This window comes from Orbicella faveolata, unplaced genomic scaffold, assembly GCF_042242905.1.
Source record: "Orbicella faveolata isolate gen_17 unplaced genomic scaffold, um_ofav_v1 contig_26, whole genome shotgun sequence".
Lineage (NCBI taxonomy): Eukaryota > Metazoa > Cnidaria > Anthozoa > Scleractinia > Merulinidae > Orbicella > Orbicella faveolata.
Window position 1 is genome coordinate 14,135,864 of NW_028301554.1, and position 15,673 is coordinate 14,151,536.

At 38.9% G+C, this 15,673-nt stretch overlaps 1 protein-coding gene across 5 annotated transcripts in view; it reads right to left on the reverse strand.

Moving 5' to 3' along the window:
- Window positions 1-15,673, reverse strand: part of LOC110058794 (thrombospondin type-1 domain-containing protein 4-like) — a 32,234-nt gene that overhangs the window by 6,394 nt on the left and 10,167 nt on the right. For 3 of the 5 annotated variants that reach the window (XM_089295123.1, XM_020765451.2, XM_020765453.2), the window contains 9 exons: window positions 10,847-10,920; window positions 8,015-8,127; window positions 7,289-7,394; window positions 3,458-3,581; window positions 2,794-2,930; window positions 1,833-1,944; window positions 1,639-1,725; window positions 997-1,172; window positions 351-567 (listed from right to left, as the gene is read on the reverse strand). In XM_089295123.1, coding sequence (XP_089151249.1) covers window positions 351-567; window positions 997-1,172; window positions 1,639-1,725; window positions 1,833-1,944; window positions 2,794-2,930; window positions 3,458-3,581; window positions 7,289-7,394; window positions 8,015-8,127; window positions 10,847-10,915 — 1,141 coding nt within the window. In that variant the 5' untranslated portion in view covers window positions 10,916-10,920. Of the gene's footprint in view, window positions 1-350; window positions 568-996; window positions 1,173-1,638; window positions 1,726-1,832; window positions 1,945-2,793; window positions 2,931-3,457; window positions 3,582-4,863; window positions 5,608-7,288; window positions 7,395-8,014; window positions 8,128-10,846; window positions 10,921-11,000; window positions 11,322-15,673 lie in introns of those variants that run through there. The other 2 variants (XM_020765452.2, XM_020765454.2) reach the window with 2 other exon arrangements.

The following is a 15,673-nucleotide window of genomic DNA, read 5'->3' on the forward strand; positions in this document are numbered from 1 at the left end:
GTTCGTCCTAAATACTCCGCTCGGCGTCGTATATTCAACACTTCTGTCGGTCTAATTTGCAACTATTATAACACAGTGTCATATACTACTTACAAAACTATATTGAAAAACATCATTCCTAAGACAGTCTTGACACGCTCCAAAAAGTAAAAATATCCTCTATTATTGTTGGCTAAACAGTCTATTAACCCGAATTCAGGAGAGACGCAACGGTTTACAGCAAAACTTCGCTTATTTAACAAGTGATATACTTGATAACAATAAACTAGGAAAGTCACAAGTGTGATATCCACTTTTTTTTAAAAAAAGGTGAAATGGTCTTGGCTAGGTTTGTGTATTATTGAATGTACCTCCTGCACATGAGTGGGTGCACTGTGTAAACCCTGTTAGTCTCCAAGCATAAGTATTTCCGTTGGGTGGTGATTGGGTAGCCTGGGACTTGAACCCTCTCTGACCAAAATTGCTGGGCTCTGCGGGTTGTTGCTGTTCTTTATCGCGTTTTTTAGGGTAGTCCTTAGGAAGAAGGTACGAATACATGATCCTAGGCTCGTCAGCTTGATAAAGCAACTGTCAAGACAAGAAAGCACATGACATATTTAATTATCAACCTGCGACCACCAGGATTTTTTTTGTGGGATAGTTGACAGAGGACAAAACTGAGCCTGAGTCAACTGCATTAAATTACATTTTTAGAACTCCATTGAGACAATTAAGACGTCTCGATTTCTTGGTGCTAGCCAGGTTACACGGCTCAAGTCTGATTTAACCGTACCAACTCTTTCGATGTTTGTAAAAACTCTAACAATTCTACCATTTACTAACGCAACGCAGTGTGACATCTTTTCCGAAGTTAAACCTAAAAGTCCATCTGCGAACAGCAGAGAGTTCGAAACTAAATCTGATAGAATGTTAGTGCCCTGTTTTGTCTGTCAATAGTGACGAGAAGTGTACCGTTGCAATTTTTGCGTTCAAAGTAATTTGTTTATTTCTCCTTACCATAACGTCAAGACCTTCAGACGTTGGCCCAGCGGCAATAAACGCCTCATTCTCGCCCTTGTCTCTACGGGGTCTTGTGTAATACACAGTTGTATCAGCTACGTCATAACCCTTAGGCAAATCGATAACCCAGTTTCCATTAATGTAGTACTTGCTTGAATCATGTGACTTGAGAGCTGAAAACAATTATGAAATTTGGAACACAAAGTCATTATTCTATAGTGTGAAAATTGAATCTATCATCGAATCTATTACAACTGGAATTTGTAGGACGAAACCAATGTTAAATTTAACCCTGAAAAAGTTAGTCACCAAATCATTAGTTTTCCATTACAGATTTGTGCCCGAGTTCCCCTGGCTCTGTTCTTGGTTTTCCTCTGCCATTTCACAATGTTAAAGGTACAATAGTGGGTAGCAGAGAACATAACTGATCTTATAAGAGCGACAGTGCACTAATTGCAGACTGTTCCCTGATTCATCTATAACTTTAAGAACCGTTGCTCACAAATAAAACTGAAATCGACAAATGAACAAAAGAGCCGGAGCTTAACAAGTGCGACCTATTCATTGATTTCACTAATGGCTTAGGAATTTAATGTTAACATCGATATCAGTTCTGCCTAGACCAGCCGAAAAGCTCACCCAGATAATTCTTGCTTCTGCGGATCTCTGTGACATTAATGTTAGTGGCACCAGCAGGAATTGTGATCACAGGATTATACCCTAAGACTGACAAAAGAACGTACATAGACATGTTAAGCGAGCTTGAAACACAAGGGTGCATTTGTGCACTAGCCAGGAAGATATCATTTGATATCACTTGAAATCAAACATACTCAGATGTCCTCGAGAAACGTCTCTTGACGTAAAAACACCAGATCGCCTTTGCTTTGGTGTCACACGCTTCTGACCAAAACATCCGCCATCTTTACACCTTGAGGGGAGCTCCTAGAAAATAAAACGGCAAGGTACATGAGACGCAAACTCTGTAGTTAAGATATTCTTCAGTTCTATTGGCCAGATATGGCTGGCCGGTGACAGTTGATGGTTACCGGAGTAGAATGAAGTACCTCTCAAAATGTGCTTCAGGCCTCATCAACACTACGCCGGAGGAATTTAAAAACGCAACAATCACCGGTCATTTTGGATTTGTGTTTGTGTAAAACTCGGACAGGGAAATCACATTATCGTGACGTCATCGTCTACTAAAAGCTCCGTTTTTAAAATGTGTCTGTCCACACAAAAACGGAAAGCCGGCGTTTTCAAATTCTTCCGGTTTGACAACAGGGGCACCCAACCACCGTTTTCTCTCCAATGCTTTTAAGCGCTGTTTTAGGCTATCTGGGGTACTTTTAAAGTTCTGTAGGTTAATTTTAGGTTGCGCTCAAAAAGAATTATCTGTTCGGTTATTCTAAGGGAACTTGAGTATTCTCGAATTTATTAGGGCATTTTTGTCCATTTCCCCGAAAACCTAAGATCTTATCGCCTTTCAGAAAATGATAGCTGACCTTTTTTCGGTACCCAAAACGACATTTTTAACAATCCGAAGACAACAGACATTAAATTTCTCATATCACGAAAGTTCGCGGTGACAATTCTCTTAAGAAAATCAGAGGGGATTAAAGGCCTTTCGAACAGATAATTTACCGAAAAAAGCTCCGTTTTCGTGACGGATTAGTGTGGACGGTGGGCCTAACTTTGAAATAAAGCTGCGTTTTCATATTTGTCCGGCGTAGCCTGGTGGACGGAGCCTCAGTCATCTCTCATTTGATTTTTCCCAATGAGTATAGTACATACCTTGCATGTTCCACTAATGCAGACCTTTTTTAAATCACTGAGGCAAGGTGTTCCATCTTTCACTCTTGGTGAGAGACGACGAAAGAACCTGAATCCTTTAGCCACACAGTAAAGCTCACATTCATCGCTATTCTTCACTGCAGTATAAACAAAACCTTAGTTTCAGTATTTTGTTCTCTTGCAAACTTTAATAAACATAGTCATGAAAATGTTAAAAATAATTTTTTAACCTCGCGAAACGATCACAAAATTTTTACTGAATGAAACAACCTGCTATTTCTGAACGGTCGAAATTATTAGAGATGAGTTGCAAATATTTGGATGCAGAAATTTCTGAAGAGTACACGTATTTCGAAATTCTACTGTTCCTCGGACTTAGCAGTCAGTTGAAATGTCTCTATAATCTAGGTTTGTCGCCGGAGTTGTGAGCTTGGTACAAGGTTCCCACGACAAACTTCTCCATTCTTTTCTGCCGGATTGTACAGTTGTTTATAATTAATCCCTAGATCTTTTTCCTTTGCCATCGATCTTTTTTTGTCCTTGTATAATTACTTAAGAAGCAGAACCTCTCTAGCGATTGGTTGACATTTATTTTCCTCTTTTAAGATGCGTTTTTAAGCTTAAGATTTAAAAAAAAAAAAAACTGTTAAGGTTTTAGTCTCACCGCCCAAGTAAGGGACCCAAGTAAAGAAGTAGCCATTGAAAGACGTGTTGTCAAACTTGCTACACTGTTCCGCTCTCGCCTCGACAGCATGTTGCTTCGTCGTCACAGGGGCCTGGTAACATTTCTGTAACGAAGAAAAACACAATGAATCGAAAAGGCTATTACTGCTCATTATAATTCATAAGACTAATATCGGAGTTTGGAGAAAAAACCATTTTGTTGAACTTTTATCCGATCATGGAGAATGTCGATTATTTGGCGCAGGCAAACGTTGTACACGTGTTAACAGTTAAGTGTGACCCTAGATTTGAAGCATAGATGGACAAAAGAGATTTTTTTTCGTCAAAAGAGATGGTAGATGGTTGAAAGAGAATCAGCTGACTCACGTATGATTGTTGGACGAATGCCGCCGAGAGAACGAACTAGTTTGATGAATATGATTGAGTTATATGTGCATTGAAGTTGAAACTGGATCTTCCTTCGTATTGTGGTCATACTTATGCATTATTGACGAGGAGTTGGAGACAAGTCTGTCACACGATGTTTTCGCGAATGGAAAGTAAGATAATTTGCGACCTTCCAAGTTCCACGAAAGAGCCTAGTTAAGGTATAAAACAAAAAGTACTACTTTTCAATCCCTTTGAGAACCATCAGAACCAGAAAGCCAGTATTATAAATATTAAACAGCTGCGTCAGACAAAGAGTGTGACTGGGTCAGTAAAAGCTTCATCTAGCCGATCTCTACGCTGCAATCTGTTCTAATATGGATCAATGTCTTAACTAAAACTGGTCAAACTAAAGGGTTAATTTTGAATGGATTCAAATTTGTGGTTACCTAACTATGAAGCATTTATATTTTTGTCAACGAAATATACATTGAGATTAACTGTAAAAAAATGATTATTTACAGACGATACCTTATCATCAGCATAAACACAAACGTGTTGTCATGCCCGAATTTTGAAGCTTTAGAATATTATAAGAGAGAGAAAATCCTTAATCAGTTCAATGCGAGAAAAATAGTCAAACCTATTTTGGCGCAGTCAAGAAAGGTGAAAATGTAAAGGGACGAAGGCACACTTGTTTTCGTCCGATCCTACGCTATTCGCTGTTGACAGTGTATTTGACAATGAGACAACATAGCTCATTATAATATACATTCTATTTAGTTAAGTATAAACTATTTTAGCATTTTTTGCATGCTATCGTAAACAAAACAGTCCAAATGAAATCATTTTTGACTAAAAGAACTATAAGGAAGTGCTTCATTTAAAGGCCAGATGTTGGAACCTTACCTACTTATCGTCATTAACCTTTGAGACATTGAAGTTATGGCGGCCAAAATTTGTTATGAGAATTTTAAAAACAAACTGGGAAAGATCTTGAAATGTTCAACTGACACCTACATCACATTGTGGGGAAGAGACGTGCTGAACAGAGGTGTTGGTGGAATACGGATTCTTCTTGAAGCTGGAAATGTTCAACTCTTGCAAGGTCTTGACGTAGTGCTCATCCAACGACGGAGTTAAGTCGCTGTCAGCCGGATTATCTACCTCTGCTTCAATGAGCCTCCTTAAATTCTGTCTAAATTCTAACGTTTCTTGAATGTCTTGTGCCATACACCCAGCCACACTCAGGAGTGCGGTCATTAATAATCTTAGATTTGCATTTACCATTGCTCTAATGGCTTATTGCCTTCGACAGTCCACGCTTGAAGACTCATCGGGCTGCATAACAATGTTGCTGACCCCATCAATAATCGCCAAGGTGGTAGGCATAGATATGAAAATGTTGTTGACCCAGTCTGCTGTTCGGGGCTTTCACTAACCGTCAAAACTCGAAAGCCCGACAGAGCTGTGACCTCACGCAGTCATCTGAATCAGATAATATTTGTTCAAGAGATGAAAGAGGTGCGAATTGTGGCTGTGTACGTTCGCTAACACGATGAACGGAAAACAAAGTGATGTCATGAAACTAGGCGGCTTGTAAATTTATACTTTTTGCTTCAAGCTGTTCGAACTGTTTAAAGTTGCCGTTTATTGCTGATTCACTGCGTTCTGGTTTAAAAAATCTAAAAAGGGCTTAGAAGGCGGAGCGAGAAGGCGAGAATCAAACCGCAATACCTCCCACGGCTAAGAGGGGAGAGAGAAAACCCGCCATAGGGCATTAAAAGCAATAAGAAATGTTGCCATGGAGATAATTAATCATTGACCAGCAGGGTTTTTCTCGTGAAAGTAAAATTATCAACATAGGATTTATTATTTTTGTCTATTTGGTGTAAGTTAAGGTCACACTGGAAAAAAGAAGCAACAGGATCTTTGTGTTCCTCTAGATTATCAATCTATTAGTCTCAAGTTGTCACGTGGTTTATCGGTGTATTGACACGTCACAGGACTCGCAGCTATGACTCCATGACCGAATTTGCCGCGTGTTTTCAGTGGCTCAGTTTCTTCGTCAATAGCAGAAAAGTGTGAGTCACAATAGCTCGTGAATCCAAAGCTACTTTAATAATAATGCCACGTCAATTGGTCAAATTGCTAATATGATTATGTAGTTTGATTGTGGTTCGAAAATGAGCGCGGTTGTGATGAAAAGAATAATTATTAAGGGTTCCACCCTTCCACCTCTGGGAGCGATGGGAGAGATGGTTATGATAAGTCTATCGTGGACACAGCAGATCTATTTACTTATCGCAGAAAGTAATGAGTTTAGTTTCACTACATGCTACACAGCAGAGGAAAAATCTACATATTCCGGCTCGACGTTTGTGATTAACACTTAGTTATTAACAGCATGCTCGGACTTGCAGTAAAAGAATGCCATACGTAGATATTTATAACCTTGGTTGAGTTTCGATTTCCTCGGTCTGGTGATCGTGTTAACAATGTTATAGCAAATGGTTTTGCAGATTAGCTGTTCTAAAGAATCAAAAGAAATTCGTGCGTTGAGCAAATGAAATAAGTTTATCTGTAGTTGCTTAACTAAAGAACCTCCTTGTTGACGAGATGTTTGCAGTAAAGTATTTCGTGATCATTTATAAGACAATTGTCATGGTTCGCCTGTTTTGCTTGCCGTTCTTCCTTGTTAAAACCTTGATTTTTATCTCGGATAAAATGTACGGTCGTCTTCAGGCACTAAATTAAGAAGATCGTATTTCTTGCATTAAAAACATCAAGAACCTCCAGGGAGATTTTAGAGTAGATGAAAAGACTCAAATGCAATAGTTCACCTTTAAAGTATTCCCTGCAACCAAGTTAAAATGAATAGGATTATTGCTCGGAAAATTGTAGTGCTCAGTATGGGTCATCCATATTAGTGCACATATTATTTTGGTCTGTATAAAGAATAACAGATTTACTAGTACGACACCAGTCTTTACATATGCTTTAGTTATCATTGTTACCTTTTGAAGACACAACTCAAAGTATTTCAAACCCTGTTTAATGAGTGAAAACATTGGTTTTTGCTAAATTTCAGATCACGTTGAACTGGGCAAACTCCAATTTCAAAACGCTTTATCTCCGAAATAAGGCACCCTACTAAGCCAGTTTTTCTTCCTTTCAAGAGAGTGCGAAACTTTACCTGTCGGTTTATTTGACCAACGGTTGGACGTAAAATGAATCTAATCTTTCAGCAATTTTTGTATACTGCAGTTTTACCTGTCGATTTATTTGATGACAGTGAGATGAAAAAAGGAATCTCTTCTCCTCTTATATCCTCATGTTTGTCTTACACTAACCATAGTAACGTTAAATCTCTTTAATAATATATCAATAACGAACAATTTCACCTTCTACCCTTTATCCTGGACAGAAGTGAAAGCCTGCATACCTGCATATTACACGTGTTGTACTGAGTATCTGTTCCTTGGCAGTTTCCTTTGTCGGGTCCATATTGTTTGTAAACTTTCAGTACATACCTGGGTAGGCTACCAGTCCTGAGGATCAAGGAAAAGGTTTTCTGTGAGTCGATAAATCGTCAATATAGCATTGGGCATCCGTCATTTAAATTGCGTTCAAGACTGTAGTGTTTCATTGGAACCGTGCCAACCGTAACCAATTTTGGTTGGACTGTCCCACCCAACAGAATACTTTTCTAACCGTTTCTGGTTGATTTGGTGGCACATGCAAGGATTGGTATTCAACTTTTTAAACAATGAACAGTTGGAAAAGTGTCCAACAGGAAGATCTCAACTAAATCAATTTATTTAATCGAGCTTGATGACTGTTGTAGAGATAGAGCCGATCACCCAAACCAACAAAAACGACAACACGAAATTAAAACAAAAATAACTAATAAGTAACTAGCCCAGTTTAACGAAAACGGTTGATCCCAATAGCGCACGACCTCAGTAGTTGATGGAAAGCGAATGGTCTCTAAGCGAGTACTCAGCTGAAGCTGAGAAGCTCTCTTTTCATTGTTGAGCCGAGAAAGCCCTCGATAGGCACAGATCTTGATCTACATAGTTACAATAAATATAATGCGGAGTGATGGAACACAAAGACAAGAAACAAACCGGATCAAACTTGTTCTAAAACAAGTCAGTGAAGCACCAACCTGGACGACACCACACACTGCCTCGTTCTGGATGTCGTGCCTCCGCCACACGATTGACTGCAGGCAGACCAGTCACTCCAGGGTCCCCAGCGATCATTCCGTACCCTAGACCACTAGAAGCAAAGAAAAATAGTAATCTACGTTAAATTTCTCATTACGATGTACATACATTGTCCAGCAGACAGGTGAGGAGAGCAAGGAAATTCATCAACTTAAGTGAATTTTGTCGTAATTTTCCACCGAATATGTTCTAAGAATTAACATAAAAAGATTAATTGGTGACTCGGGTTAAAAAAAAAAAATTACATACTGAGCATAGGGTTGCTGAGTCTTGTTATTTGTTTTGATGAGATTTACTGTGCTAATCATGCATAGAGGCTTTCATTATATCTTTCAATTACTACGCGCGCTGATACTACTCAATTTCGCGAAAATCTGAAGCTGTTTTCTTTTGTCGTCAAAAGGTCGCGCAATTCGTCTTCACCTTTTCTTAACGTTCATGGCGAATTAAAGCGTAAAAACATTTGGTTTTCTTAAAAATTGGACAACATGTATTGAAACGTGCTAACGAATTAGCACAGATTTCGAACTGAATAGTTTTATGTCAGACATTTGAAGCAGTTCCGCGTGACTTGAACCGTCCGACACGCGGTAGAGATATAAATGCCTTACTAACTTCGTCTCCTCGTCGTTTTCCACTCTATGGCCTCCACTTGTATGGCCTCCGCGCCCTTCACGCTTGGGCCATAAATCAAAGGGGACAGACCTCAAACTCGGTTACTGAGAGATATAGCTACTAAAACTGCAGAGTCTTCAGCTCTTCACTTGAACTGGGATGAAAGACTGTTCAGCTTAGGTATGCCGAAAGATTTTTGCGTTAAATCCGCTTTTGGAAATCTCTGATTTGACATGCTTGTTGTTAGATACCGAAGCAGAAGAAGAAAGGCAAGTCATAATCAAGCCTAGCTTTATTGAAAACTGCTTTCGATAGTAATCGTTGAAACAAAAAGTGATTTACAATGTCAATCAATCCGACAAAGAAGCAATTCCAATGGGCAAGACGTTACTCGCACCTCTAAACTGAGAAACACAATCAGACATTATCTTGTGAGCCAGTGCTTTATAAGTTTCATCGTGGTTGCACGCGAGCTAAGCAACTTACCAGATTTAACTTTGAATAAATCTATGTGAATTTTTTCAATTAGCATTTAAAAGATGTTTTCAAGTTGGTTCTTTCGAAGGCAATAATTTTGCTTTGCAAAATTTAAGCAAAATTTCTCGGTTCAAGTCAATACAAGTGATTTTTAGAAGGTGGTATATTGCTGCTTTCGGAACATATCCTCGTGAAAATTCCTTAAACACTGATGGGAGATTTTTGCATACGCAAGGTAATGTGAGTTTTTCTACTGCCATTGTCGACGAATTCAGTTTTTGACAAAAGTTTGTAGCACACCTGATGTGATCTTAGTCATGTTTGAATTAGATTACAATGTTAGATCAGTGGTATATCAACGTTCATTGTAACTTATGCAGGGTTTCATTACCAGTATTCGCCAAAAAAAAACACTTCCCTAGAAACAAAGTTAGACTTCGAAGTCTACAAAATTTATATATTCTTTACCGTTAAGCGGAAGAGATACTTGCACAAAAAGAAGATGACTTGAGAACTTTGTATTGCGTGTTAAACAGATTGATGGCTACCTTCACATTAAAACCTTAACATTCCTGTAGATACTTGATGTGGTTTTAACTTTCGATTTATTGAACGAATTCGAAAACTGCGATAGGTCAAATGAAAACTATTAAGTAGTACTTTGATCTGATTCTGTTTCTACTTTTCTCAAATGAAAACGTTCCAAAGTTTTATTACATGTAGGTTCTAATTCTGGGTTCAGCAGAGGTAACGACGTGTCACAAGGCTTTAACCTGCTGATCAAACTGTCAAATGGCTGTAGTTAACTTCATTACAAGAATTCTGTAGGTTATAATGAAAAACCTGAGTGAACAATTGAAGTTAGGCTCATTTATCAAGGCGGAGACCAATTCTGACATTTCTGCTCATCAGCGAGTATCGTATTGGGTTAGAATTAGACTGACAAAAAAACAACTCGCCTCCACTTCTGTCAAATCTCGTTGATGGGCTGTGGTTAGAAAAGAAGGTACTGAATAGCAAATTTGAACTTCGCAATTCGAGCAGTTTCGAACGTTGAACTTACTTAAATCCGCCGAGGACCGTAATTCCGTCGTAAGCACACAAGTTAGGAATTACTAACAATACTCAAATCGTCCGGCGAGGTCCAATATCAAAAAACACAGTTTAAAACGTAATATCCGATGGAAGTAGGGAACTATTATATTTTGTATATTATCTGAAGAGTGCCTTGTAAGCTTAAATTAGCACTTTAATGAGCTGTAAATTGCTAACGGCAAGATGATATCGAGATCTTATCGCGATAAATTTGGACGGTTCTTAACTTCAGTCAGCGAGACACTGCTCTAAAAATAAAACAGCTCTAACTCTCACTAGGACAGTGTTTAGAGTTAACTGCTCACTAAGCCTCGCTGTCAGTTTCTTTTCACAGATGGTTGCATCCTCCAGAACGTGCTGTGTGGCTTGTTGTGAGCACTTTTGTGGTTTTGGCCATTCTCTCGCGAGTTGTATTACAGATCAATAAAGACGTGTCTATGTTGCGGACTGATTGCGCATTAGATGAACTCAACGCGTTAATCAGTTTATTGGTGGCCGCGTGCTTTGAATGACAACTTGTAACTTTACGACTTTCTGTTATAGAAAAAAAACTACTAAACACTGTAAAACTAATTCTTACATACCTGAAACGATTGCGAACAGCACTTGCTAAGCAGACTCAGGAAAGCTGTCAACAGTAGGTAATTCCACATAGTCTCTGTCAAACACAAAAACGCATGGTTAGAGACAAGTACTGAACAGCCAGACACACATTCTGAGCACAGTTGCAAAACTTACATGTTCTTCGCTTCACGCTGTATGATTTCGTCTTACAATGAACGCAGGTGATTAATATGTCGAGCTAGTATCCTTTCTCGGTTGTTTACTCGCTAATGTAAACTAATGAAAATTCCGGTGTCATAACCCCATGCTAAGGTACAGGAGAACAAGCTCGAGTCTTTACCAACTTTGACAACGTCGATTCCAAGTTATAAGTCCTTTAACAGACCGACTCTGAGAGGGAAATGATGGTTGACAACTAAATTATTGCTTACACTGAAATTAATCTGGTCCGCTCAAATAGAACAAGAGGGACAATAGAAAAGTGTTACACAACACGCAATGAAGACTAAGTAAAGCAACTTCATACATATTCACTGCTTGTCTGTTAGAAATTCAACCAAGCGTGAAGTCAGTAAGTCCGTTCTTTGCACCTGATTAGGAGTCCGTTAATTGCGATATATTAACACTGGGCGTGATGAGCTAAAAAGCCCTTAAACGTTCTTGAGAGAGAACTTCGAACACTTTCAAACATTTTAATAAAGGTAACAGATCAATATAATGCAATTTGCACGAGGTTGACATCACACAACGGACCCAATGCGCGGGAAATACTTTGAGTTATCTCCTAGTCATTTAGCGCATTAACATAGCATTGAAGAGGTGCCAATCAAATTAGAATGACCTTGAAAAAGGAAAGCGTGGAACGGTAAACAACAATTTTACAACACTTCCTTTATCTAACTCCAATCAAACTTTCAATATAACTGCAATTTTTGCCTTTGGATCAAACAATGCACTTAGCACATTTTTAAAAGGGCAACCCGTGACTTTTTGCGGTAATTAATGAGTTTGAGGTTATCTGAGGCATTTTAGTGCAGCCTGCTGTGCCCGGCTTTTTATTTCCTAAGAAAATCAAAGGAAAATATTTGGAGAGTAATTAATTAGAAGTCGCCGTAAAAGACAACAAGGCGCAGCTAGAAAAACAAGTTATTATTCGTTAAGTTACTTGTTCGAAAGTTTTTCTTTTTGCAGCCATTAGCCAAAGGTAATATTTGTCAAATATGTGACGAAAGAGCTTCCTAAAATAAAAATCTGACACGCTGTTGTTTGAACTGCAGTTTCAACTCCGGAAGTACCAAGAGAGACTTAGTGTGGATTCTCACGCACACCATGGTCAAAACGAGAAGGAGTAACAAGGGGCCATCCTTTAAGAACTGAGCACCGACGAAGGCCCACTAGTACCTCATCTTCTCTTGAGTGCTTTATACATACAACGCATGCCATAAAATGTTGAGCCTGTTTAAGGCGTAACATTTCGAGGGTTTGCGAATGTTTCTATCTGCCGCCTAACACCGCAAGAGATAATTCCCGACAGAAAAAAACTCCGCAAAAATTTGCTCTATTGTTCGAAATACGAAACGCGCTGAACACCAGAGGTAGCCCGCCTTTTCAAGAGGTATCGGTTTGACGACAGAGAAAACCACTTATTGTTTTATTTGCAAGATATTGGACCTATCTGCTTTTGCCATTTTTATTGTGGCTTTCCGCCAAGTCAATCTATGCATTCCGACCCCTGAATCCTGTCACGCGTTCATTTAACATGGCTCTAACATTTTTTAAGTCTGTGGGTGAATCGCTTTGGCGCACAAATAGCATGTCATTCCTTCTCTGAGACAGTGTAGAGAAACAACGCTGAAGTCGAGGGTTACCTCAAACTTCAGTCGACGGAAAAAAGTGGAGTAATGTTGTTAGTTTTATAGATCATATTAGAGCAGTATTATCGTGTCGTTTCAGAGCCTTGCCGTAGGGTAGGTCAGAGTACAATTGATAATTGAATAAGGATGACCAAGATACACCACAAACAAATTCCGTAATAAGTGAAAATTTGTTTTTCTTTGTGGAAATTCAGCTTTTTTACCGTTACGCACAGACAGCTGAGAACTAACGATACCTTACAAAGAGGGTTTCACAGAGTAAACAAGCATCGCCGAAGCATATGTGAATTCGTTCGTGTCTTGTGCCTGTACTTAAAGAGTGGAGATGCATATTAATGCATGTTATTATGACCCTGATAAAGTGTTCAAAGGCTTAGGCTTGTTATGGAACCATAAAATTAAAATAGCTCTTAAAAAAACATGTCCGGCTTTTGAGAATAGAAAGATTCTATAGCAATACTTGATGCACTTCATGGCTTTTGTCGCTGTGTGTTTGCTAATTGGACCGAAGTCTCCGACATGGTCTGGTCAATCTGAGATAACACGCCGGTTTCTTTGTCACCGGCCAACCAGAGGAAAACGGCCAAGACCAGATCACAGACAGAAGTGCAACGCCCTTAATACACATGTTCAAGAAAAAAAAATTAATATATATATTTTTTAACATTTTGTGATTCACACTACTTAGCACTACTTACAAAACTGGTACGGCTACTTACACAATTTACAACAGTATGAAAAAGAAATAAAGGAAAGGAAAAGTCAAAAGAAAGGAAAGGAAATGAGGCTGGTAGGAAATACATTTTTCCATGCGAAAGGTTTTGTTTCTCTTGTTTGTAGTTATCGCAACTAAGCTTATGTGTATTTTCACGCGCTTGGCATTAGCTGCGTTCGCGTACAGTTCTGATTGGTCAGATGTGACTGTGGGCTACAAAACAGACTTGAAAATCTTAAATCTGATAGTAATAGTGTCAATTTAACTTCGATGGAATCCCGGTGTACAGAAACAAGAGCTGAAGACAAGGGTTACCTCAAACTTCAGTTGACGGAAAAAAGTGGAGTGATGTTAGTTTTTCAGATCTTATTAGAGCGTAGTATCATCGTGTCGTTTACGAGCCTTGCTGCAGGCAGGTCAAAGTACAATTGATAATGAAATAGGAATGACCAATATACACCACAAACAAATTGCGTAATAAGTAAAAATTTGTTTTTCCTTGTGGAAATTCAGCCTTTTTACCGTTGCGAACAGACAGCTGAGAACTCAGAGATAACTTACATTGATGGTTTCCTAGAGTAAAAAAGCACCGCCGAAGCATATTTGCATTCGTTCGTGTCTTTTGCCTGTGCTTAATATTAATGCTTGTTAATATGACCCAGACAAAGTGTTCGAAGGCTAAGACTTGTTAAAGAACCATAAAACTAAAATAGCTCTAAAAAGCATTTATCGATACAGGTCGTGACTTTTGTCGCTTTCTGTTTGCCAATCGAACCGAAGTCTGCTTCATGGTCTAATCAATCCAAGAAAACACGCCTTTTTTCACCCAAACAGGGGACACGGCTAAGACCAGACTAGACACCGACAGACACCGAAGAGCAAAGCCTTTTATACATACGTCCAAGAAAAATTTAATATGAAAAAGAAATAAAGGAAAGGAAAAAGGAAAAGAAAGGAAAGGAAATGAGGTCGGTAGGAAATACTTTTTTCCATGTGAGAGATTTTGTTTCTCTTGTTTGTAGTTATCTCTGATTGGTTGAGTGCGTTATTTTCTTTTGTTGCAATCTCGTTCCCAGAGCCTTCGTTACCAGCGTAACGAAGGCTCTGGGAACGAGATTGCTTTTGTTGTGATTAGTCAGATGTGACTGAGGACTAGGAAACCTCAGTAGAAAGTGCAAACTTAATTACGATGGAATCCCGATATAGCGAACCTTGTGGCGAAGCACCCGGTGAAACAACGATATTTCTTTAATTTAGCCCAGCCAAAGAGTTTGAAGGTAACATGTGTGGAACAGAACCTTACTAAAGTAACATCCCGAAATAAAGAGGTATCACGGGAGGGGGGAAATTGTGTGCCGCAACGCACCCCGAGCACATTTCTCCAGTTCCTTAGCACTTCGTTATATACTGCTTTCAATGTCTAGTTGTTCAGTCTTCGCGCGATTTATGGCTTTCTCTCGCCATTAAACTGTTTGTAATCGTGTGTTTGTTGTTCTACATCACTAACTTCCGATCATTAACACCGGTATGTGATAACGGCAAATAAAGCGGCAGTATTTACCCTATCTGGCCATAAGCACCTTGAATAAATTAAATTTTGCGGTGTACCAGATAGTGCACGCCACATGCCCACTATTAGTGATAAATAAGCTTTCCTTTTCGTCTGTGACGTGTATAAACTGTAACAGACGTGTAGTTACGATACAATATACGTATACAATAGATAAGCACAGAGAAATGAAACAAGTCTCTTTTAATATGAACTGCACCCGTCTGGGTATTGATCTCATTGCCCGTGCCTTTTTCTGCATGTTTGTGTGTCCTGAGGGATCATTTGTCTTTCTCGAAAAATGCGGCGATTACTTAAATTCTGATTCTGACCTTAAATCAGTGGCAAAACAACTTACTTATCACCTTTACTAAAAAATAAAAATTTAAGGTTTGCATAACATCTGGTAGGCTGATGGTTGAATTTTAATTGATTGGAAACATTTTGGACAGTTCACAGTAAACGATCAGCTTTATTTGACGGTTGACAATTTAATTAGTTTTCATCAAGCTATTGAGCTTAACTTTCATCTGTGCCTATTTAATTACCTCCTGTGGATGAAACCTTAGTATGTGACCATGAAAGCTAACGATTAATGCTTTCATGCGGTACTTTCCGTTTTTCACTTTCTCACGAGCGACACTTCAGGAAAATTTGTTACTGATCTGTACTTTTACCCAATTGTTAAGTGTCTGTAGAAGACATGGGT